Source organism: Barbus barbus (assembly GCF_936440315.1).
Source record: "Barbus barbus genome assembly, chromosome: 11".
In the NCBI taxonomy this organism is placed as follows: Eukaryota; Metazoa; Chordata; class Actinopteri; order Cypriniformes; family Cyprinidae; genus Barbus; species Barbus barbus.
This window is the reverse complement of record NC_136739.1, coordinates 19,260,773-19,287,969: the sequence shown is the minus strand read 5'-3', so window position 1 is coordinate 19,287,969 and position 27,197 is coordinate 19,260,773. Positions and strand designations below refer to the sequence as shown.

At 38.2% G+C, this 27,197-nt stretch overlaps 1 protein-coding gene across 8 annotated transcripts; it reads right to left on the bottom strand.

The window, feature by feature from the left end:
- Window positions 1–424: 424 nt before the first annotated feature.
- LOC306877152 (zinc finger MYM-type protein 2-like) lies at window positions 425–25,679 on the bottom strand. 8 transcript variants are annotated; one of them, XM_079428702.1, is made up of 24 exons: window positions 25,522–25,678; window positions 21,596–22,445; window positions 19,801–20,089; window positions 18,224–18,389; window positions 16,073–16,285; window positions 15,414–15,561; window positions 14,977–15,092; window positions 14,706–14,828; window positions 11,072–11,222; window positions 10,692–10,864; window positions 10,255–10,420; window positions 10,141–10,172; window positions 9,885–10,014; window positions 9,665–9,792; window positions 9,080–9,242; window positions 8,708–8,842; window positions 8,397–8,506; window positions 8,026–8,212; window positions 7,476–7,606; window positions 6,831–6,945; window positions 6,360–6,602; window positions 6,040–6,175; window positions 4,919–5,048; window positions 425–2,089 (listed from the first exon to the last, which is right to left on the bottom strand). In XM_079428702.1, exons 2-24 carry the CDS (start codon window positions 22,428–22,430, stop codon window positions 1,973–1,975), a joined length of 4,137 nt encoding a protein of 1,378 aa, XP_079284828.1. In that variant the 5' UTR covers window positions 22,431–22,445; window positions 25,522–25,678; the 3' UTR covers window positions 425–1,972. The 8 variants fall into 8 exon arrangements, with proteins under 8 accessions (XP_079284828.1, XP_079284832.1, XP_079284831.1 ...); XM_079428701.1 differs by having other exon boundaries at window positions 431–2,089; window positions 9,885–10,026; window positions 25,522–25,559; XM_079428703.1 differs by lacking the exon at window positions 25,522–25,678 and adding an exon at window positions 24,909–25,037 and having other exon boundaries at window positions 431–2,089.
- Window positions 25,680–27,197: the final 1,518 nt, after the last annotated feature.

Here is a 27,197-nt window from a genome sequence, read left to right as displayed (position 1 = left end):
ACTGAAAGGAAAGATATCCATGGAATCACTTCCAAAATATATTTTGTTTTCCAGCTGACGAACAATAAAAACAGTAACAACAAATCAGAATCCATTGCTGCTTTAAAGAGTTTGAGCATTCAAAGCAGCAGGTGACAAAACTGCAGCGTGCGCTTCTATAATAAATTGAATGTTACCATGCGTTGGTGTAGATGCTAATAGAATTATTGTTGTAGTTACCGTTCTTGGTATGAATGGGTACCTGTCTGACTGTCTTTATAACACTAAAATAAATTGAGGAGGGAAAAAAAGTCAAACAAAATAAAGAACAGAGAAAAAGTCTAACAAACTTTTTAAATAACAGGATGCACCTTGTAAAATTTGCAATATTCAGAGTTGTAATCTACAGGGACTTTTTTTGAAGAACTTTTTTTTTTTTTTTTTTAAATTGATAACTTTAGGGTTATATTAAAACGTAAAGAATAACCAAACTTGGTAGTATAAATCGTTCTATGTATTAATCTAGTGGAGCTTTTCACCTCTCCATGAACTTTTTCTTGAAGCTGCATGGTTTGATGTAATTATTAATGTTCACTGCAAAAAAAGATGCAGGATGAGTAAAGTGCCGAAGTGTAACAATTTTCAAAACCCCATACACCTAATGATGAGCTTTGCTTAACAAGCACAAAACATCTTCACATCTTTTAAGTTACACACTTCTAACGCTTACAATCCAATGGAAGGCAAGGGATGTAAACAAAATGACAAACTGAAAATTCACATTTCATGGTCCTAATTAAACAGAAAACAGATTTTTAAAAGGGTCTTAAGGTAAACCATTATGAGACGAAGAAATTAGCTTGTAATTTATTGGTAGAAAAGGTCAAGGAAATAATCGTAAAAACCATGAAAACAAACCCCACTGATTTGTACCTTATAAATAAATCACTTTTACTCTTGCATAAGCTAAGTGTTTTGAACATAACATTTAATGAGCTTTGTGCACACGCACATCCTTCAAATTACTCGACTCCAGGAAGGGTACAGAGCAAATTCTATGACCATGTTTAAACACTGACAACATGTCTCTGCTTATCGTGTAATCAGCGTAATGCTGCGGATGAAATTCAAAGTCAAATTTCATATACTTGATTGTTCAGAGGAATAGTTTCACACTTAAAGGTTCAATGCCAGTAACGTACTGGCTGCGCAGCACTAACTCCCGTTCAATCCACTTCAAAACAACAGGAAAGGGAAATAGACACACGCACATTCACATACACACTCATACCACTCGCACAAAGAGGTCCAGGGCTGCAGCAGGTTTTAATGCTCTTATGGAAGGCCAGAGAAATTGCACACATGGCACAGAGTCCAACACACGCACCCTGCCCTGCCGTTAGAAAATCTTGGACGCTCTCTTTAACAGACGTCAATGAACAGTAATAAATAAATTTTATATTTAGAAGGCTTTGTTGGGCAGGAAGAAAAAATAAAAAATAAAACACCATCCTCCTTGAATCATTGCTTCACAGGACCAAAGTTCCTGTCTTCTGTTTGCTAACAGACTAGACTGTTAGCAGAAATATTTTCAGACCACAGCGGCCTCACAAGTAATGCTACATGAACCAAAGTTTCCAACAAATTGAAAAGAAGGGGGGAGGGAGAGGAAGAAGAAAGCAGCATCCTGTAGGTCACTTTTCTGGAGAAAACCTCAACTCCTCAGGGTCAGGGTCTTTGGGAAGACTGATCTGAATCAGCGTAATCCCACCAATATCAATATCCATCCTGACATCATCTCTTAGCAGTATTGGGATCAGTGTGTTTAAAGGGAGAGTGACAGGGTGTGACATGGAAAGCAGCTCGTCAGTGATGCACAGGGTGTCATGACAGCATAGTAAGAAGTCTTCAGTGCATCTGCCTCTAGACTCCCTCCTCTTCGTGCTGGTTGTCCTTATAGATATCTCTGACCAGCAGCACTTGAGCCAGGAGCCTAGCCAAAGCGCTCTTCTCTAGAGGCGTCGAGCTGAACCACAGCAGACTGTCCGAGGAAGCAGAGACCTCTGGTTTCATGTACAAAAAATCTGTCCTCTGTCTCACAGACTCTGGGCTGAGAAGAGAGGAAGAGAGATGATGTCAGATCCCTTAGGGTTCATTTAACAGGAATAGAGATTCAGTGATATTAGAAACCTGGCAGATACCAAAAAGACAATTATTATTTAAAACACACATGAACAACAAAAACAAAATCAGTAGCTTTAAAAATAATTTCAGAAAACAGCATGTATTATATGAAAAACATTCATTTTGAAACTGGCCCAAGATTTAATAAATTTAAAAGCGTTTTCATTTTTTTCATTATTGACTGAGTGATGTCAAAAATAGTGGTCGACCGATATATCGCCAAGGCTGATACATCGGCCGATATCTGGCATTTTTAAAATACCAGCCGATAAGTTTTTCTGTTTGGCCGAAGCGTGCGAGGTGGGACTTTTATTTTGACGGCGCTGAGAACGGCAGCGCCTGAGCACACAGCGCTCACATTCTCCCTCTTGTTCTCTGTCGTTGTTAACAGTTCTGTCTAATATGGATAGAAGTCTGTCTGATAATCAGATTAAACGAAAATTAAAAGGTATACAAAAAAGTATTAATGATTACTTTTATATTATTAGTACAGGTACATCTAAAAAAAAATTGAATATCGTGAAAGTTAATTTTATCTTGTAACTTATTTCAAAAAGTGAAACTTTCATATATTTTAAATTCATTACATGTAAAGTGATTCATTTCATTACATCGATGATTAGAGCTTACAGCTCATGAAAGTCAAAAATCAGTATCTCAAAATATTAGAGTATTTTTTCAATTAATGACCATCCCTACAGTATAAATTCCGGGTATCTCTTGTTCTTTGAAACCACTATAATGGGGAACACTGCTGACTTGGCAATGATCCAGAAGACGAACATTGATGCCCTCCACAAAGAGGGTAAGTCACAGAGGGTCATTACTGAAAGGTGTGGCTGTTTACAGAGTGCTGTATCAAAGCATATTAAATGCAAAGTTGACTGGAAGGAAGAATTTGGGTAGGAAAAGGTCCACAAGCAACAGGGATGACCGCAAGCTTGAGAATACTGTCAAGCAAAGCTGATTCAAACACTTGGGAGAGCTTCACAAGGAGTGGACTGAAGTTGGAGTCAGTGCATCAAGAGTCACCAGCTCAGACATCTTCAGGAAAAGGGTTACCAAGCCACTTCTGAACCAGAGACAATGTCAGAAGCATCTTACCTGGGCTGTGGAGAAAAAGAACTGGACTGTTGCTCAGTGGTCCAAAGTCCTCTTTTCAGATGAAAGTAAATTTTGCATTTCATTTGGAAATCAAGGTCCCAGAGTCTGGAGGAAGAGTGGAGTGGCACAGAATCCATGTTGCTTGAAGACCAGTGTGAAGTTTCCACAGTCAGTGATGATTTGGGCTACCATGTCATCTGCTGGTGTTGGTCCACTGTGTTTTCTGAAGTCCACAGGCAACATAGCCATCTATCAGGAAATTTTGGCGCACTTCATGCTTCCTTCTGCTGACAAGCTTTATGGAGATGCTGATTTCATTTTCCAGCAGGACTTGGCACCTGCCCACACTGCCAAAGGTACCAAAAGCTGGTTCGATCACCATAGTGTTACGGTGCTTGATTGGCCAGCAAACTCGCCTGACCTGAACCCCATAAAGAATCTATGGGGTATTGTCAAGAGGAAGATGAGAGACACCAGACCCAACAATGCAGATGACCTGAAGGCCGCTATCAAAGCAACCTGGGCTTCCATTACACCTGAGCAGTGCCACAGGCTGATCAACTCCATGCCGCGCCGCATTGATGCAGTAATTCATGCAAAAGGAGGCCCAACCAAGTATTAAGTGCATAGAAATGAACATACTTTTCAGAAGCCTGACATTTCTGTTTAAAATATCCTTGCTTTATTGATCTTATGTAATATTCAAATTTTCTGAGACACTGAATTTTGGGTTTTCATTATCTGTAAGCCATAATCATCAAAATTTCAAGAAATAAAGGCTTGAAATATTTCACCATGTTTAATGAATCTATATAGGGCTGGGTATTGTGACCAATTCTGCGATTCGATTCTTATTTTTATGGTTTCGATTCGATTTCGATTCGATTCGATATCGATTCGCTGTCAATATTTCATTTAAAATGTTAGTTTTGCAGACATGGGATCCATATTTTGATATAAATGCTGGTAACTGAAACTCTCCTACTTAAGTTTATTACTGAAATACACATCTACATTAATAATAGGGTGCACACAGTTGTTTTTTTTAGTGGAGCAATTCGAAAGATAAGTGAAGTGACATTCAGCCAAGTATGGTGACCCATACTCGGAATTCGTGCTCTGCATTTAACCCATCCAACGTGCACACACACAGCAGTGAACACACACACACACACAGCAGTGAACACACACACACAGCAGTGAACACACACACCGTGGCCAAGCCTCGCACTGGGTGAACCGCCTTCTTGATCATGGTGTCTCCCCTGCCAGGTAAGTATATCTATAGATGGTGACACCTTCAGGACGAGAGGTGAATATTCATATCCTCTTACGTGAAGCAGGCGCATTAAGAATCGATTCGGGGATTTCCCGAATCGATATCGTTGCGTTAAACTGAAGATCGATTAAAATCGGAGAATCGATATTTTTTACCCAGCCCTAAATCTATATAATATATGGGTTTCACTTTCTGAAATGAGTGACAAAATATTGACCTTTTTAAAAAGATATTCAAATTTTTTGAGATGTACCTGTAATAGAAAGGCAAACATTATAATACTTTCTCGTTTGCCTTCAGCATTCAGCAAACTCGGATTTATATCATTTAAACAGATCTTTGAATGACTAATGAACATTTAATTTCACAAACCTTGCAGACTAGTTGAATCCAGCTGGGAGATCTTATAAAGTGTGCATTTGTATCCTGCATGATCGCGTGTTCTCTGCATGACGGTCGGTCCATGTGAATTGAGTGCGGACAGGAGGAGAGTTCAGCTTCACTGTAGATGCGCAATCGACAAACTTTAAACTCGTGATTTCAAATTATGCTGCGCTTTATGCTTTTTCCCACTGCCATAATCATGTCATTTTCACTGTGTGCTGTATGTAAAATGAGTGTTACCTTGGCTTTATTTAAAAAAATATGATTCCCAAAGCACACAAACATCCCAGAATACTGAGTACCCTATTACAGTGTTTACTTCCTTTTGAATTCTATTTTTATTAAATATTTATTTCTTTGTGAAGAATACTTTGTCATCTAAAGTATAATTATGTTTATTTTACACATTTATTTTTTTAATCCATTTTCAAATTTAGAATTTCTTAAATATTAATTAAAATAAATTAAATTATATCGGCCACCCTGCTTTCCAAGATATCGGCAGTCAAAAAAACAAACACAAAACAAAAAACAACCTTTATCGGTCGACCACTAGTCAAAAGCAATCTAATCTAAATGCAAAATTAGCAACATAATTAAATATACAATATCATTTGAAGTTGTTTATGCTTCAAATGCATAAACAACAAATTGTTATATGATATATTACTTACTAGGGATGGGACCTCCCGATTCGATACTATCACGATACTTGGGTGCCGACACAATATGTATTGCGTTTTTTTCAGAATTTCGATTCTACAAGTATTGCAATTCAATATTGCTGTGTGTTGCGATTTTTGTTTTTACTTGGGAACATCTCAGTTGTGCACCGTTTTTGGAACTTGGGAAAAAAAAAAAAAAAAAAAAAAAAAAAGACAAATATTGGACGATATATCGGTCAACCACTAGTTCGGGGTTCAGATTAAGTTTCATACATTTCGCCCTCTGTTGGAATTACAAAGCGCTAACTTCTCTCCACCACCTCTTAGGAAAAATAAAATGAAAAAAAAAAAAAAAAGAGATTGGTAAACCAATCGATTTTTAAATCATTTTAAAAAAGAATCGCGATAGGTGAACCGATTTTTTCTCCCACCCCTATTACTTACCACTTCGAAAGGTAAAGCTCATACAGTCGGCATTCATGTTTCTTAACAGGACAGTGGGCAGATCCTCTTGAACCACTGTCCGCCTCAAAGTTTGAGTCACAGTCGTCTTTACGCCTCCTCTTACTTCCTGATTGCTCTATGGAAGAAGAGACGAGGTTCATCATCGTGCGCAGAACAGACAAAACTGTCCAAAGCAAACAGCTCAAACAGAAATGTATTACTATACACAAAAGCATGACAACAAATTGGTTACAGAATAATAGCAATACTAATGGATAATGTATGAATTATGCCATGTATAATGCTTCAGATGAACGCACCGTGCTGCTCCTGTGAGATGGAGGGGATGCGTATACAGACAGTGGTCTCGTGGCTGTGTGGTTTGGAACTGCTTGGGCCGTAGACATTTCCAAACGATAGGCGTAAGTGCTGTTCAGTGGTTCGAAGACCAAAGTATTTGGTGTTGAGATAAAAGAGAGATCTCAGCAGGACAGAGGGCGTCTGCTCCCCAATCTGCCCACTGCTCCACAGATGCTGCTCTTCAACACGACCCCACCGAGAACCTCAACAAAAAAAACACTCACAGTTACAAACTGATATTTAGAATCAGCAATACAATTAGACCACTTTCAAAATCAGGCTAAAGAAAGATAATTAATGAGAAATGTCCTCATAGTTGGATTGAGTCAACAGCACTTCAGAATGTGAACAGCAAGTTTTAAATCACTGGACATTTCAAAACGTCAGTCACATTACAATAATCTCTTCACACTTTTAAACAGTGTTTTTACCATCAGGAAGGACACTGGGTTGCCAGTCTTTGAGGAGCTTGTTCAGTTCTTCCCCAAACATGTGGTACTGCGGCTCACCGAAGAGGTCATCTGTCCTTCCTTTATCTTGTAAATGCTAAAAAACAAAATATTAGAACAAAACATTTGTTTGCAAAAACAGTTGACAGGTAAGTCTCCAATAAGCAGTCTGATGTGTCCTCATACCAAAAGCATCAACAGCATGTTTCAGGATGTGAACAGCAAATGATATAATCACTGGACACTGCTTAGATCAGGAGAGCTCAAGCGAAGACCTAGTTTGCATCAGAGTTTAGTTTTAAGTACAGCTTAACTACTTAATCGTGGTCTCTTTAGTTAGGTTTCGCAATTTGCTGCAAAGTGCATGCATTGAACGTCTGTGTATGCGTACGAGTCAAATGAAGTATACTTTGCAAGGCTGTATGTACGACTGATGTACGCGTAAAAAAAGTATCCTGTGGCTCAGTGGTAGAGCATTGCATTAGCAGCGCAAAAGATCATGGGTTCAATTCCCAGTGCATTCAGGCTATACATTTTTTTTATCAGTATAAGTTGCTTTGGATAAAAGTGTCTGCTAAATGCGTAAATGTAAAATGTAATGTGCCTAAAGGCTTTAGACAGTCTCACCTTCTGGATGCCGAGACAGAGGTAAAGGAGGCTGTCTGGAGTATAGCGCTCCCCATTGGGTCGACGCACCTCTTTGACAAAGTGCGATAAAGACTGATTCAGCTCGGCTGGGCTCAGGGACAGGAGACTAACTGTTCAACAGACACGCACGCACGCACACACACACACACACACACACACACACACACAAAAAAGAACCTTAAACAACATCAGTACAGCATACAGAAACATTTAAGATTATCTTGAGGATTTTTTAAGAAGCTTGTTTACACAAACATGACATAAAGCCTGTTTTTACAAAAGTCTGATTCTATGTTCAATTCAGATGGATGGAAAAAAGTGCCCTCATAACTCAAAGTGATCAACAAAACGGTTTCAGAATGTGAACAGCAGAGAAGTTATAATCATTGAGCACATTCAAACCAAACAAAAGTCTCTCAACAAACCATCCAAGCTTGAAAATGTCCCTGGGTCTATCTGGCATTACAACATCTACAAATCAAACTGAATGAACTAATTTAAGCTAGTAAAGATCATTCATGACTAATACCTTGTTTCCTCTCCTTTCCTTTGGACTGGCTGGATGGCGAGGCTTCAGATGTGGCCCATCTCCTCCATGCATTTAAACCGTATCTGGCGTTCAAGGAAAAAGAGCTGTCTGCTGCCGAGGACTCTACCGTTGGTGACGAGGATAACGAGGAAGAAGACTCTTCCTCTACTGCCCGCCTCTTCTGGCCCTGCAGCAACAGTAGGTCAGAAACATCAGCATACACAGTTATTGTTAAAAATCACCCTCTGTGACGCCACAAGCCTCATAAAGAACCTCAACAATCACGACACATCAGCATGTGAACAGCAAATGGTTTTCTAATCACAGGACAGCACTGGATGCAGTGAGATAGGGGTAGATGTGTTCATTACCCTCCTCCTGGTTCTAGGCAGAGGCGTCTTCTCTTTTTCTTCAGAGATGACTGGAGGCAATGAGAAGAGTGTGTCTGTATCCAGACGCTCAACCAGGATGGGCTCGGATGCTGAAACAGACCAGAACAACACTTCTTTACTACGTATGATTATGAGGTTTTGAAACAGTGATTATATATTCAGAGAGTTTAATAGAGAAATATACTTATACTATTTAATGTAGGCATTGTCAAGATTGCAAAAGGCAAAATATTATAAAAAGGTCATTAATCTTTCGCAATAACATGCGAGTTCCTTTAGCGCTACTGTACCTAAGGGCAGGTCCTTCTCCAGGTCCAAATCTGGTTCATACTTGTCTTCTTCCTCCTCTTCTGAGCCGTCACTGCCATTTTCATGTTTTACACTTTCTATCTTCACTTCTCTACTGCTCTTTTCACATTTGATGTCTAGAAAAAGAGAAGAGGCTTTTGGATTTAGAAATGTTGTATTCATTTCAAAATGTTGCCGTATGAATGGAGGGGAATGACAGACTTATGAGGGTAGAAGTGTAAAATTGACACTAGAGAGTGTCACAACGCTGAGAAATGAGAACCAACAGCAGCTAATTGCTGAAGTGAAGGCAGTGATGTTACAAACACAAGTAGAGTCCTGTCAAAGGCAGACGACACCTAACATGTTCTTACTTGAGCATTTGGGTTTCTCATCTTCTTGTGCAATCACTTCAGCCATTGCTATTAGATCAGCTTCCAGAGGGTCAGAGGGGACTTTGGCTTTGAGCTCACTGATGGCCTTCACAATCTGCTCAGCGTTCTGCAGCGTGGTTGGTAGAAACACTGGCACAGGCACCTGAAAGTACCAAAACAAGCCAGAGGCAATGAGGGTCAGTTCTATGAGGTAAGGCATGTTGCCATTATGAATTTTCAGAACATTCTCATGTTTGAGGAACATGAAATAAATAGATAAAGGAATAATAAAATACATCAATTAAATTAATTTATAAAAAAAAAGACACAAAATTCAATACAAGTTATAATATAAAACATTTGTTTTATACATTATTAATTGAAATAAATTTACAAAAACATGAATTAATAAAATAATATTATATGCACAATATGAACCATTTTCACGAATCAACTTGACTACGAATTGTACTGTATTTTCAACTGGAAGAGAAACATGACTGACATAACCTTACTGAAACTATATGTACAAATAATATCAAAACAATGCAATTAAAAACACAGATTCTGTGAGGGAGCTCTTACCGGTACAGGTATTGCAATAGGAGTGGGCGTGGCCTGAGTATAGAGGTTCATGGGAACTGGGACGTAAATGGGAACAGGGACTGGAACAGGAACATACTCCTTTCCTGAGCCCTCCACACCTGCCTCATCTGAGGAGAAGCAAAGACAGAAGCACATAAACCTCCATCTTTTCCAGAAAAGGTTTGTGCATTTTTACTGTCACAGAACAGAAGGTACTCACCTGTCTGCAGTGGTTTACTCTGCATGTGGGGTTTGCAGTAGGTGGCCTTGGTCATGGTAAGGGGCTTACAGAGCACAGCTTTATTCTTCACATCCTTCAGGATCCCTCCCCCAGCATACGATAAAGGCCCCTGAGTAAACGACTGCAACAGTCACAACAAGAACGGACTAGAGCCAATCTAAACGACTACGCAACATGCCAATTTGTAGCTTCTTGTGTTTAACAGTGATTCAGTCAAAACTGACAACACCCTCACCATCTTAGATGCTTGGGTTGCTCCTCCAAACCCTGTAAATGGACCAAAGGATTTCATTTTAAACATGACAGCATGATTCAGACATGCACATTTGCAGGGGGTTTTAAATTGTACCTAAAGCTGTGTTTTCTGGGCCTTTCTGCGTGGCCATGTTGGGCTCGTTCTGTTGGCAGTAGAAGCGCAAAAGACACTGCTGGTCACAGAACTGCTTCATCTCTGCACGCCACTGCACAGACTCCGTCAGGTTCCCCTGTACCTTACAGCAGTCGCAGCGCGCCGCCTAGTGGACACGGCACAGAAATGTAGGGATTTCAAAGTACTGCAGCACAAATTATTATAACCAATAATTTACAACAGAAACAATTCAAAATATGCAGGATCTCTGATAAGATATAAATGAATCCCTCACAATAGACATACATTTAATGGGTGTATTTTAATCTAGAGGAAGCCATTTTTGTCAGCGGTCTGTGAAGAAGCAGCACCACCACCAGGGCCTGATCACATGATCCCAAAGTTATGAATGATCAAATTTGGCAAGATCAGTGTACCTTGTAGTACCAGTCGTGAAACTTTTTAGCACACGTCTCACTGCAGAAGTCCCTGCTCACTCCGTCTATTTGTTTGGTGAGAGATTTCTTACACATCTGAGTGCAGTGGTTGCAAGTGACACACTTTAGACCCAGACGCCTGGCGAAATCCTGCTTGAACAGTAACTTACAACCTGCAGAGCGAACAAAAACACTGCCTGAAATATCACTCCTGTCATGATGGATAAATGCAGTAAAGTTTAATATATCAAATTCACTAGAACATTGTCCTCAGAATCTGAAGATAAAATCACAACATGTCATGATGTGAACAGCAGTAGATTTAATCACAGGACAATGTACTGCTAAACTCTGACAGAAATTCAGAACAGAATAATGACCTTCACTACAAAAGGGCCTCTTCACACCCGAAAACTTCACAGTCTCATGCAGAGTTCTCTCTTCCTGACAGTATTCGCAGAACATCACTATGCAGTGGAGCTTCTTGTAGTCCTCACAACAGGCCTTACTGCAGAACTGATACACCTTATCCTGCAGGGATCAGATATAATCACATTTCAATCATAGGTTACTCAAATCCTTAAAAGAACAGTTCGTCCAAAAATCAATTACACCATAATATGCTTACCCTCTATCAACATCAACATTTGCTTGGACTACTTTAATGGTGCTTAGATATGTTTGTTTTATTTAACTGGTTTGCACTCCATCTATTCTGCCATGTCACTTTATCTATCTTTTTTATTTTTCTACAATGTCCTCAGACTGACAAGCTCTTTTTGCACTATACATATATCCGCACAGTTTTGGTTTATTTAACTGGCTTGCACACCATCTATTCTATCTATCTTTTCTTTATTTTTATTTTTCTACAATGTTCTCAGATTGATAAGCTCTTTTTGCACTACAAATATATCTGCACAGTTTTGTTTTTATTTAACTGGTTTGCACTATCTGCCATGCGCCTTATGCCACTATCCATTTCTTTATTTTTTTTTCTACAATGTCCTTACTTGTATAGCTATAGAGTTGTATGTACATATGTTTAAACCGTATTATCTGTATTTGAACGTGTTTAATGTTAACTGTATGCACCAAGGGTCTGAGGGTAACGCAATTTCAATTCTCTGTATGTATGTGCTGTACATGTGGAAGAATTGACAATAAAGCAGACTTGACTTGATAGGACTTTTGTGCCCTTTGTGTCCAGATCTTTGAAGTCTGTGCTTGTATGGTGATACCACGTTGTTATACGAGCCGTAATTTGATTTTGAATTAATTTTGAGGGAAATACTCACCCTCTGGGGTCTGAGGGTGTTTTGGGGTCCTGGAGAAGTTGACATGTAAACGTGTGCTTTTTTCAGTTGCTTATAAACATAAATGGCTAAAGTCTAATAACACTGTAAACAGCACAAACTGGGCTACAATAATACGTCAACAGCCTTTATGTACATGATTGTGTTTTTGAGAAAGCAACCTTTATGCGTGGTTAGTGAAAAACTAAAATGTTGAAGTCACTGAAATAAAGCCATAAAACGCATACAGAACATTTGTTCACAAGACTTTTGAGAACTGTATCTTGTACCCTAGTGTTTATGCTTCAAAATTATATGAAAATCATATTGCTTACTTGCTCACAGAAAACAATATATTGATTAAAATTTTCTAAGACACTTTTTGAGTAGAAAGGTCTATGCAAGAAGGCGTCAACCTTCACATTCACACCTGAGAAGACAAAGGCCCGCATAATGAGCCATTCAGTCAGGTATGTGACTGAGAGGGAAGAGTTACAAGAAAGAATGAGGACAAAATAAATGTATATATTTTTTGTTTGTAGTTTATTAACAATATATTTAGCTATCACACAAAATAACTTGAGATTCAATTGTAAGTGCAGATAAACAGTTTATTAGGAACAATCAAAGCTGTCTTTTTAGCATCATTACTCCAGTCACATGATCCTTCAGAAATCATTCTAATTCTGATTTGCTGCTCAAAAAACATTATTATTGTTGAAAAGAGCTGAGATTTTTCAGGTTTTTTTGATGAAAAGAAAGTTCAGAAGAACAGCACAGTTTGTAACATGATAATTTATTTATCATCACTTGTGTGCCAAATAATTTCTATATATACTGACTCCAAGCTTTTGAATGGTATAGTGTATACTGTTACACTTGGAGTAAGACTGCAGTAATGATGCTGAAAATGTAGCTTTGATCACAGGAATAAATTACATTTTAAAATATATTGAAATAAAAAGCAGTTCTTTTAAGTAGTAAAAATATTTCACAATATTACTGCTTCAGCAAATACAACCTTATGTATTTTGGATCAAATAAATGCAGGCTTGGGGAGCAGAAACATTTACAAAAACATTAAAAATCTTACTGTTCAAAAAGTTTGGACTGGTAATGTGTCATTCCTGCAACAAATTCTGCCCAACAAGTGACACAAGTAAATCATACCTGATATTTACGTGTTTTATTTAAGTGTTTCTGCTTCTTTCCATGTATTCAAAAAAAATAAATAAAAAAAATCAGTAGTCAAGGATCTTGTTTTACCATAGAATATCAGTGTAGTTGAACATCTGATGTTGGTACAGCACTCTGAGGAAAACAGTTCAATAAAATAAAAACACCAAAAAAAAAAAAAAAAAAATATATATATATATATATATATATGTGTGTTTTGTAGCCATAGAATCACGCATGCTTTGTACTATCGAAGAAAATACATTTTATATCTGAGAAACTAATCATTATTGTTTAGCACGTTATTAAAACCTACTTTTGAACAGAGTAGGCTATTAATAATAAACATGTTCTAAACATACTCGGACTTGTAGCTTTGATCATGTTACTGTATACATTCATATTAGTTTTGTTTTATATAGAGCATGAAAACATCGCGCCGTAAGAAATTTAAATACAATGAATTGGCTATCATATTCAAAATGTTTTACTCAATTTCAAACATTGTAGTCAGGAATTATAGTTTGGGAAAAACCCAACTATGATTTTGTAGTCATATAGCCATACTGAACATCATGTATGATTTTATAGTAGCCTATGATATGATTCTGCAGCCATAGACTCATGCATGCTTTGTACTATAAAAGGATGTACTTTGTACTAAAAAAAAAAAAAAAAAAAAAAAAAAAAAAAAAAGAGGATATTTTATATCTGAGAAACTAATTATTAGCACGCTATTAAAATATAATCGTGAACATTATTAATAATAAACATGGTCTAAACATTCTTAGATGCGTAGCATTCATCATGTTGTAGTTTGGGAACAACCCATCTAGTAATGCGTTTATGTTTATGTCACAATAACACGTTAACTAATGCAAAAAAGAAACATTACTTACACTTCAGATCGATCTTCTCTTCTGAATGAAATATTGTTCTTCTTTTGAGGGCAATCCAGCCTTTACTCAGCGCATCGTCTTCCAGAAACGAACAGTAGCTGCGATGAACGATCTTCTCACTCTTTGTTTGTGTTGGGCGTCTTCATGAGCACGCGCCTCACATGGATATTTACATATGAACGGTGCAAGCCGCGAGGGGGCGGGATCGCATTAGAGATAATGAGTTAGGCGGGAAAGACTGAACACCGTGTTGGTTTCATACGGATTACTAAATCACAGAATGTTTGTTTTCGATGTGTTTTCATTTGTTTTCTTTTTCCTTCATTTAAAAGTAGACACTTCCAAGTTTTTTATAGATATAACTCCCACGTCTGTGTGTTGAGAATTCACCGAGTTGCAGTTCGCGGAGACGGAGAAGGCAGAGAGCGCACCCGGTTTGTTTTCTTTATTATTCAAAAGCACAAAGTTTAGTTTTTATTATGAGTGTATACAAATAAATATTAAAAATGGCAGAGTAATTCAAGCTCATTTCTGCCTTATCAGGAAAATCTGCCACAAAACGCGTATCCGCGTTTGTCGACCCCAGAGGGTTAAACATCTAAAAAAAAAAATGGGCTAGTTGAAATGTATGTGCGAGATCTCACCTCCCACTCCAGAATCTCTGGCTTCAGGTTGAAGGAACCACGACAGTAGTTACATTTCAGCTGGATGTTCTCAGAAGCTGAAGCAGGAAATTGCCCATTGGCTAATGTTTGGATGGTGGCATTCTGCAGGGGACATTTGGATAATAAATCCACCAGTAGAACATTACCATTTTGTCCTTAAACATGTATATTCTGTTACGTTTAATGACACATTTACTCAAGGTTATCCAGAAATTTCAGATATGACAAGCTTTAAAGGCATCTGAAGTACCTGGAACTTGGTGACACATTGTGAACTGCAGAAGCTCAAAACCTTCCCTTCAGGTAGAGTTGCCTGGTACTGAGGTAATGCATTTCTCTTACAGAAGTGGCATGAGGGCTCAGAATCTACAAATATAAACAAGATCAAACATGAGCTGACATTTATAACAGATACTCCGTTCTCCTGACCTCAAATCTCTTACTCAGAGTTTGTAATAGGTACATATCTTAAAGCAGGAATCAAACTGCCTGCCTGTGAAAGGAGCTGATATTGACATTATGTGTTCATTATATGTACTGCAGAACAAATATGGACAACATTTTGCATATTCAACGTGTTATGAAACCACATCAAACTTGGGCATTAGGAGAACACAAATGTAGGCCGTATGGCACCCATGGAGTGAGAGTGACAGCATCAGCTCTGGGTTGTGATTATCTACTCACTCTGTGCAGCAGATGCGAATTTGCTCTTGGTCATACAGGCTGTGGTGCAGTAAGACTCCATGGCTCCATTTGACCCAATACACTGAGTGGCATCAAATGATCTGCACATCACCTTACAGCCACTACACTGCACTATCTTCCCATGAGTCTGTGGTAAAAAAAAAATAATAATAATTGAGAGTAAGCACTAAAAACATCAAACCTAGAGCTGAACGATTAATCAAAATAAGATCGAAATGATGAAATGGCTTAGTGCAATTATCAAATCACAAAGCCTGGGATTTAATTAAATAGATGCTGCGTTTTCCAGAGTGAATCGCTCCACTGTGTTCATTTACATGTGAGCAGCTCATTAGCCAGTGGCTCCACACAAACGCATCTCTGCTCTGAGTTTAGCTCACTTACAATGTGCATTTGAGTACAAAGTTGAAGATAGCTATAAATATTAATGTTACAGTTGTACTGTAAAAAACAATTATTTAAATTTTATTTTGCAATGAAATATTATAATAGTAATACTTCTGATTTTGTTTGACTTTTATTTTGTAACATTATTATTAAAGTTTTTTTTTTTTTTAAATAAAGCAAAATTGGATTTTTACTACTAAAGCATGCTAACAGACATCACTGTGGGATGTGAACCAAACACAAACACTGACCTGTTTATAGTCCCTGATGCAATTTTGACAGCAAAAGCGTTTCTGCTGACCATCGATGAATAAAAATTGGTTCGCTGTTGCACGACTAGGCAGGTAGTTCCCACACTGTTCACAGCAGTTCATGATGAGCCCGTTAGCCATACGGTAACGATTGAAGCACGAGTCACTGCAGATCTTGTGGGTCACGTTCTTAAAGCTCACCTCATGTCGAATCTGGAGAAGATACAAAAAGACGTACATCAAAAAATGTATTGTATTCAATGCGCATTTAAAAGTAATAGATTAGCATAACATTGTAAAATCAACACATTGACTACTAAATTGGTGTAATGGTTGTTCGCCGCTGTTCCCAAGGTGATCAGCATGGATACACCACAAATACAGTCAAGGATGGCAGTAACCATGGCTACAAGGCTGGAGGCTTGATAGTGCTCGAAAATGATATTCTACAATGGACAACAATGAAAAGTGGGTGAAAATGACAGTACTTGGGTTTTTCATCCAGGTGCAATAAACTCGTATTACAGATGCACTGAATATGTGCACTGATTCTGAGCATCCTTCCTCAATGGAAGCGCATCCAAATGCAAGATTCCAGTGCTCTACTGTGAGCAAAAAAAAATTATTTAGACAAACAAGCTCTAATGCAATCAAAACAACAAATTTATCAACATAATACCATCACGATAAAGCAGATTGCATCATTTGCAGCGTATACAACCTAGTTGACTTCAATGGGAATAATCCAGCTCTATCATGATGTCACAATTATTTAATATTCACATAAAAAATATTAAATGACCCTTCACCATTGTAGAATTCATTAATTCACCATTATCACCCAATTCACAATGACTGCCTTTCAGCCATCATCGGTGCAGCTCTTATTAATAGTTAGGCCTACTGGGCAAACACCATGTAACAAAATTAATTATTAATGATCAAAGCTTTCCAAGTAGGACTTATAAATTACAGTGTACAGGCATATTACTTTATAAAAAAAATAAAGAGTGCACAAACCCTCGGCTTGTTTATTGGAGATGTGGGCGTTGCAGATGATTGTAAGAGCAGGGTTTAAGTGGCCTAAATGATCGGTCATTTTGAAACAGAGATCCAGTCATGACATTTACATTAAACATTACAGGGTCAAAACAAACAACAACAACAAAAAAACACGCACAGATGATTTGTTTACAATAATCCATAACATGAATTTAGAAAATAGACAAATTTTCATTCACTGCCAACTTCAACAACCATTACTTCATTAGACTTATTGACTACTTGTACTAATACATTCAAACAGTTATGAAAATATGATTCATACACTACTCTTCGAAATCTTAATCTCACCAAGGCTGCATTTATTTGATCAAAAATATTTTGTATGTTTAGCATAGAAATTTTGGTAGCACTTTATTTTACAGTCCCATGTAATTATCTTATATACAGTACAGTATCCAGTACTTTCTTAGGTAGGTACATAAAAGTACACATACGGTAAAATACAGAGCAACATTTTTTAATGTTATTATATATTTAAAATGTTTATTCTTGTGATGTAAAGCTGAATTTTGAGAATCATTACTCCAGTCTTTAGTGACAAGGTCTTTCAGAAATTCTTCTAATATGCTGATTTGGAGCTCAAGAAACATTTCTAACTACTATCAATGTAGAAAACAGTTGCTGGATTTTTTTTTTTTTTTTTTAAAGGAAGCTAAATAAAAATCTTTTAAATATTATAAATGTACATTATGTAATGTACATTTATAATATTTAAAAGATTTTTATTTTTTTCATACACACATATATACATATATATATACATATATATATATATATATATATATATATATATATATACACACATATATATATTTTATGAATCAAGCAGCTTCACCTGTGTCTAAAGGTTTGTCTGCGCATATTACACAAAAATGCAAGCACAGAGTCCTGGATTCCTGAATTGGCAATCTGCCTGACCACACTCAATAATATTTCTTATAGAAGATATCTGCATGTCAAACGAATGTTTGACAAAAAAATAAAATAAAATAATTTGCAGACATAGTAATGTTTTCAGCTGGTTATTATGGCTGTATGAGAGATTCAAACAAAATAAAAAATATAGCAGAATGTAAATTGTCTGACCTCAGTGAGCTTTCCACAGACGGTGCACTTTGTTTTGAGCTGGTTCTTCTGAGGATTCTGTTTGTTTTCATAAGCTGCCAAGCAGCCTGTGCTACAGAACTCCTGAAATGATTCACTGGAGTCCACCTGGGCCACTATGGTGCCTCCTTTCATATTGGTAATGTCTCTGATTGGGAGAAAAAAAACAAAACATCAAACCAATGAGTTTGTACAAACAAGAGTGGTTAAGTTATCACTTTCAGACATGAGATTACGCGCTCAAACTAGGGGTGGGCGATATGGGAAAAATATCATATCACGATTCACGATTTTATCACGATTCTTTGTCATGTTAGTTTTACTATTTTGGTTTTACAAGTTGTCTGAGCATTACAGCCAAACTAGAAAGACAAAGATGCATGGCAGATATTTAGGCCAAAGTGGGCGAAGATAAAAATCTTTGTCATTATTTTATCTTTCTTATTAAAAAATAAGAACAAAGATACACATTACAAATACACATAATATACAAATAAAACAAACAGTGCTTTATTTCCAGGTACAATAGGTGTATTTAGCAGAGCATTCAATGAAATTGAATGAACAAATATAAAAATAAAACACTACATAGACTGATTCCTAAAGCAACTGTATTAAAGTTTTTCAGTCAAGAATAGTGAGTGATTTTTCTCTTTGCGTTTTGTTGTTTTGTTAACTTTAAATGAATAGTTCCCCCCAAAACTAGTCATCTGTCTGTCAATTCTGTCATAATGTTTTATTTTTATACCATCATTTACTCAAAAGTTGTTTTAAACCTGAATGAGTTTCTTTCTTCTGCTGAACATAAATGCTATTTTGAAGAAGGTGGAAAACCAAACAGTTGCTGATCCACAGTGACTTCCATAGGATTTTTCTTTCCCATCAAATTCAGTGTGGACCAGCAACTGTTTGGTTACCCTCATTCTTCAAAATATCTTGTTTTGGGTTCAGCACAAGAAATTAATAGAGGTTTGGGACAAAATGTGAGTGAGTAAATAATGACAGAAATTTAATTTTAGGGTGAACTGTCCCTTTAAATGACAGTAGACAGCATGTTTAGTGTCCTGTCCCTTTAAGAGCTGCACTCATCTAATATACAGGCACACATCCGTTTCTCTCTCAACTATTTACTTTTATTTTAGAGATGACCAACTGAGTCTGTATGTAAACCTTGTGTGTTTTGACAGTATTAGCGCAAAAAATAATTTAGTTGAGTAATCAGGCGCTGTTAGACAGGCTTTTTAGTGCGCGAGCTTCAGGTGTATGAGCGCACGTCAGACCAGCGCGCGAATGAAACATTTAACCTGCAAGGCTTGTGAGCAAATAATGTACTTTTGCGATTGTGAATAAGTGCAGTGTCCTGTCAGAGTAACTCTACTGCTATATGTCGTGTTGTACAGTACATAGAGACGGAGGCGCCAGAACTGTATTTGACAATGTATCTGTAGCACGATACTACGATATTTCTTCAAAAGCAGATCGTGGAGACATTTTTATCGTCCATGATCAAAAATCGTCATATCGCACACCCCTAGCTCAAACTAATTTAAAAGTCATACTTCTTGCACATGGTGCAGCTCTTCTTGGGAGCGGGCTTGTGGGAGAAGGCAGACAGGCAGGTTGTCGAACAGAACAGGTGGGACGAGCCCTTTCGCTGGTATGCAGTCTGGCCTTTCTTCAAAGGCTTCTTACAGTTGGCGCATGTGACTTTCATGGTGCGCTGCGGCTGCTGGGATCCTGAGGACGACTGGCAGGGTGGTTTGGGCAAAGGAGCTGCAGGAGATGGTGAGTCCACTCCAGGCTGCTTCTGGTTACGGGGAAAAGAGGCCGACTGGGAGATCCATGAATCTAAAAATAAAAATAAAAAAAAAGGATTTAAATCTCATGTTATGACAAGACCACCGTAAAACCTTCTGGTTTGTGAATCTTGGTAACAAAGAATACAACCTTAAACTACTGTAAAATAAGCACACAAATTTATTTTCTATTTTTCTAAATGCATATTACAGAATTTATTGTGAACAATTCATCAGTTTATGCGTTTCATTTTTTTCCTTTTTAATTGTCTGACCTCACAATGTTTAATCAAAATGTCATAACTGGACCTTCCTCTGAAAACGACAGACTTCTCTTATGATCATGTATGCACGACTTCTCCAATCATTTAGCATTCTTAAACCCACCCCTACAAATTTGTGCTCATCTGCATCCACTTTTAAATTGAATACCCACATCTCAAAAACCAATCAACAACCGACGCATAGAACCAAGTCCCTGTCCCATATTTTTCCTAATTCAACAAACAGTTTGTTTATTGAATACTCTGATGTATGTCACAATACGAAAGAAAAAGATCTGTCACTGCTTCTGTAACAGTGATTTTAAACAACAAAAACAACAGATGCAGAGCCAGAAGTCTGTCAGTATACCATCTTACCTACTAAACTCTTAAATCTTTGCACTACATAATGGTGCACTGCTTTTGGAAACTGAAACCTCTACTATAGATCCCTATCCAGTCATAAAAATGGAATTAACTGAATAACGCCGAATGTCATGAATTTGCCAAATTTTGGAATGATACATCAAAAGTAGGTCAGTACACTTAAATTAAAACATGACATGGACTAGTGCCTGTGGATATTAAGCTGCAAAAATATAATTTTAATATGAATCCTGCAAGGATTCAAGTTCTGCGCATCTCTGTGTGGATGAAAACGTGTGTGAGACGCTTGCAGTGATTTCAGCATCTGTCTCCTCAATATACAAGAACAATCTCTAGAACTGCTCTTACAGTCACTTCATAAGCATTTCACCATTTTTTTAGCGTAAAACTATCAAACAACCATCGTCATAGCAAACAAACAGAAACAAAGGTCTTCACAGCAACCCGTCAAAATAAAAGTAGTTTAAATTGAAGAAATCGTCATAGAAATATTAATGATAGTACTACTATTGCTAATAAAATTATCATTAAAACACTATTTTTATAGGAATATTAAAAATATATATATTAACCAGAATTTAGCAGAAAAAATTAAATTCATATGGCCTTAAATGTAATTTTTGTTAAACTTTTAATCAATTGCTGTTTAATATAATAAGTTACATTTCTGTGACTAATTAGACATGCTTTTTGATTAGCACAATTTAATTTAACCATTAAAACAGAGTCTAGAAAAATTTAAATGGAAAAAAATGAAATCCAGAAATTAAAACATAAAAAATGGAATTTGGGGAAAAATAAAATGGATTTTCATAGGGCCCTAGTACTAGAGAAGCAAGACAAAGCAAAATGTATGTACATATATTTTGTACAAAGGATGACACAGCAGATACATGTGGACGAATTACCAGATTTTTGGTGTGTCCCCGTTTCTCCATTCTGCACAGGTTGGCTCGCAGCACCGATGCGTCCCGGGTTGAACGTGGAAGAAGGTCTGCCGGCAGTACCCTGGTTCTGCTGGGCCTCTGGGTTCAGGCTGAACGCACTGCTGATCTGCAGACCATTCTCAGCCCCCTCCAAATTCTCTAACCGGGCGGCTGCTGGACTGCCCTCGCCTATCAGCGACGTCACATTTGTGATCATGAGGTTTATATCCTCTTGAGCGCACAGCGCCAGTGGCGTTGCTGTTGACGTTGCCATGGCAATCGCCGAAGAGTCCGTTCCCAGCGTTGTAACGCTAGTGATTTTGATTTCAGAGTCAGGCTCCGTGCTACTCAGGGCATCCTCTGTCTCAGGGGGCGGCAGCGAGGAAGAGGCAGCCCCCTTGAGCTCCGAATCTTCCTCGTCGTCGATAACGATTGGCTCGCTCTGGCTTTTGGCCGTTGTGGATGCGGCTGTGCCGGTGGTAGCTGCAGAGGCGGGAGAACTGGGCGCCTTGGAGGAAGCTGTTGCCGTGGTAGCCGACTCCGCACAGTCTTTGGCAGCAGCGAGGGTCTCTGCAGGTGTGGGACTGGGGGGCTGGACTCTCCCCGGAGAGTGAGCAGGAGGCTCTTCCACCAATACTACATCATCATCATTGTCTTCTGAGGCTTTGGGCAGGTCTGGTTCTGTCTGTGGCTCTTCTGCAGATGGAGTCAGCTCTGTTCTAGGTGTGGTTTCCATATGTCCTTCCCCCTCCTCCTCCCCCCCTGTGACTGTACCTGCCTCCTCAACATCTGCCCTGGCTTCCAAATCTCCATCCATCGCTTAGGCAACCACCTGTTGACACAAACACAATGAGGTCAACAATTACCTGAGCAAGTAAAAAAAAAAAAGAGCCATGAATGATGAATAGAAAAGAAAATGGCTTCTTGATCAATAATCCCTTTATTTCGTAAAGATCCTAAACTGATTAACAAAATATGACCAATCCAGCTACAGCCTACCAAAATTAAACAAGTCACTCATTTTAATAATGACAGATGTCAAGGGATTATTACAAGCTCAAATTACAACAAAGGATGTATAAAATAAGTGGTGAAGTTCAAATTCTGAAATGCAACAAAATGAAAATCATTTGGAACTCTAGAACTCCAATTTATGAAAAACAATACATTTTAAAATGATTTGGAACTCTAGATTTGGAGTTTTAAATTCCAAAATGCAAGAAAGCAAACAAGATTTGGAACATCAAATTATTATATTATATTATTAAAGAACTTCAAATTACAGAAAAACAAGAACTTTAAATTCTGAAATGCGAGACTGTGAAAAAGATTTGGAACATCACATTAATTATTATTAATTATCAGTTTTTAGAACTTCAAATTATAAACTCGAGTCACCAAGTGTACATGACATCATCATAAAATGATCATCACTAAGCAACCAAAATTATTCACAGGCCAGTAAATTAACAGTAACTTTCCTATTATTAACACATGACCCATTTAGGCTTTCGATACAGAGCTCAACAAAGACCATTTGACTATCTTTGTTGTCACATAAAAATGAAATCAATTTCTATCAACATGTATTTTAAAGTACAAACAAACAATAAAAAAAAGAAACATACTGACATCAAATATTTTGGTCTCTCTGAAAAAAAACAGTGATGACAAATGTAGATTGCAACAGTTTAGTCTCCGAAATGCACTGTAGAACACAAAAATGTGCTACAACTTTGCATTTGGAAATCTGTATCTACTATAACAATCCATCCATTGTAAAGACTTTTGGTTGAACTTCAATACATCTGGACTGCAATGCAGAGCTTGGAGTGTATCTCCCTCCATTCCCAGACTTTGACACTGAATGCCTCATTTCAGCTGAGATCCTAATGTTGATGCAATGCCGGCACAGACTCCTTATGGAAGAAACGCCAAACAGCACATACAAAAACACTGCTCAAATAGATGTGACAAACAAGTTAGCATTTTGAATCTGTGGGCTTTCCCTGCAGACTGATGTCATGATCAGGATGTTGGAGAGAGGAAAGTATATGCAGTGTTACTGATCCACCTCTCAGACGTGATATAATCACATGCATATGCGCCATGCCCGTGCCAAGTCTGCATTCTGAGCAATAACACAACTGTTTCCCAAAGGTCCCTACTAAAACGCATCACAGTTGCATGGTCCCATAAAGCTGCACTTCTTTAGCACCAATTGTATCAATTATCACCATAATCAAGTAATTTTTGGGGCTATTCCTACCATTCACCGCTGGGCCGTGCCCTTGACTCCGGACCCTGCGTATCCACACACACACACACACACACACGACCGCGATCCGTGCACTGTCAAGGCAACCGGATGACGACATTAACACGCTGTGCTTCATAGGATTTCATTATATTCAGGAAACTCAAGGGAAGTCAACGGGTCCGCAAACTTGCTAGGCGAGACCCCCAGGCGGGAGGAGCCTCGCAATCTACCCCAACTGCCCCTTTTCAAGCAAAACCCCCGGCCCATGTGTCGCTTGTGCTCCCACCCCTGGCCTCTCTGGCGCATTCAGCCAATGGATTAGCGGCGAACTGGAGGGAGGAGAGCCTCCGAGACTGCGCCATTGTTATTGTAGTGAAAAAAAAAAAAATTGTCAGTAGTAGTTATCTGGAAATAATCCCCGCGAGAAAACTGGAGGGAAACTAAATTTGAATTTCATGTATTCGAATAGATGCGTAAGGGCGCGCATTTTTTGAATAACACATATAGAACACTGCGACCAATTTCGAATCTTGCTATAAAGCATAACACTTCCATCACATTAATACAGAAAATGCGTCTTTTTTGCCTATACTTATGATTTCCTTTCGGATTTCTACGATAACTGAGTTTTCTTGCTGGTTTTACACTTGAGTGAAGGTTTAATTGAAGTTACCCAAAAGCGTTTACCCATGGCAATCAAAAGGCAATACATGTGGTGCCCTGTGGGGGCGCTGCACTGATCAGAAACATCAACTATAACGCCTATAGGTGACTAGCCACAAATAATTCACTGCATATTCCAAGCTTATCCAATTAACTAGGGGCTAAAAGCACATCTAGTAATCACATTCAGCTACAAAAACAAGCGATATTTACTAATTGGTAAATCACTTGCCCCCTTCAGTCAGCGGGTAGCACTGCCTCATGTCCGCCATTAGAGAGCGAGCGAAACAATGCGCGACAGCATAGGCAATAGCACCCTGCCACGGCGGAGGGGGGAAATCTCAGGCGGGGTAAAATTACACGTTAAATTACCCTCGCGTACAAACACAGGTGACCCCGATGGTTTCCTCGGCTCGAGCTCCGCCGCAGACATAGTTGTGAAAACTTTGGCCAATTACGCGCAGTTCAGCATCAAAACGCCAGAGAAATTCTTACCGGAGTAGAGCTGGAGACGATAGAGCGCCACTTTTGTGCCTTGACATAAATCCTGGCGCGCATGCGTGAAAACGTACGGACGTTCCAGGCGCGTGGGAGGAGAAACGAGCTCTTCGAGCTACTCACACGGGATCGTGCACGCGCTGGTTATTATGGGAAGTCCGACTCGTTTAGATGAATCTTTCGAACAGTTCCTCTCAAAGACTCGGTTCAAAAACACGATTCGGTGATTCTTTTTACGCCATGACGCCACCACGTGGTCCTTGAAAGCCCAGGGTTACAAAACGTTTCATAAAAAGGCACCTTATGCTTCTGTTACGTTTTTGAATATAAAAAGTGTTTTATTGTGATTTCATGTGTTCAAGTTACGTAAATTATAGCTATGATTCAGTTCCTGAAACGTGTAGTTTGTATGCTAAATAATGTCAATTTACAACACATTTGAAAACCTTTCAAGTACGTTTTATTTCTTGCTCTTAAAGTAACTTACGGTTTATCGGTCAAATCCTCAGCTCCCTCGAAATGATCTCATCGCTTCTTGGCTCATTATGAATCATATATGTTCAAAAGAGACGGTTCTCGGTTTGAGTCAGTGAGTTGTTGACTCGAGAACAGATCTGACCGAATCACGAACGAATCATTCATATCCGGTTTATGGGCTGGTTCAGCTGATTCTTTCAAAGAATCGACTCAAATAATGATTCCTTTACGAATCAGACATCGCTAGCGCGTGCACGCACGCCCAAAACATTTGAGCAGCGATTAAACATTTAGAACAGGTGTTGAGATCAGCAGGAACAGGATGACACACGTTTACATATCTTGATGAAGCTAATCTAAGTCATGCAAGATTTGTAAATTATATTTTAAAGTTGTTCTGGTGAAAGAGAATTCGACACCGATTTCATCCCAATGGAATAGAAATGAACGCTTTGACAAATAATAGAGATGTATATTGTGTTAACGGTAGTATCCAGCAATACAGAGTGAAAAGCAAAATTGCTAAATGCTACTGAATTTATTTGTAATTATACACACTAAACGAGAAATCACGTTGAGACTCAATGTTATTAGTATTGGTCAAAAATTATCCATGCTTTAGAGCCGACATTATACTATGTGTGTATTAAAATGAACATTAGGTAAGACCAATAGATCTAGTGTGCAGACTTATTTTGACAAAACAGACACTAAATAGGCCTATTGTTTTACAATGTGAGGTAATAGGGAGTTAAACGTTAATTACATTTCAAAACTTTATGACAGATACAACAAACGTATTTGATTTTGTCCAACGTTTGTATTTTTAAGATATCAGTAGTGAATCCTCTCAGCTCCATTCTGTTGAACCACTGTGCACTTTTGGCTTGTTTTAAGACACACTTTAAAGTCTCTGCTTCTAGACCAAGGAAAATATACCCTTGTGACTACAGCAAAAATAATGTTAAGGTGTACATATTGTGATGCATGTGCCAGATACGGAACAACATGTACATTTATCAGAATTATATGATTAATAAGAATAACCCAGCTCGACTTAGTTTTCAGAAATGTTTGTAATATTTCCCTATATAAACTTTTTGTACATTTACATTTTTAGTCCTTAAAGCTGTTGGCTGGTAATCCAGTGTTTATTAGTTTGAAGACATCCAGTGAACTGGAAAATGTCAAAAATCCAGATCGTCGTTTTGCTGCTCCCCTTATAGCAGGGGTATCCAGTCCTGCAGAGTTTAGCTGCAACCCCAAGTAAACAAACCTGAAGCAGTGAATTAAGGTCTTGCTAGACATACTAGAAACTTTCAGGGACGTATGTTGAGGCAAATTGGAGCTAAACCCTCCAAGTTTGGACACTCCTGCTTTACAGAATATAGACTGAAGACCAGGGGCCTCCAACCACTGTCCTGCAGAGTTGAGCTCCAAACCCAATGAAACACACCTGAAGCAGCCAATCAAGGTCTTCAGACCTACTAGAAACTTCCAGGCAAGTGTGTTGGAACTACACATTCGGCCCCCCATGACCAGGATTGGACACCCTTGCTGACGACAGTTCAATCACATCCATGTCGGCAATAAGCTATCTTTCCCATCTGAACAAATTCTAACGTACATCTGAAACACAGTCTCCTTTGTTACACTGAATGTGTATCTAAATTAAATTAGAGGGAT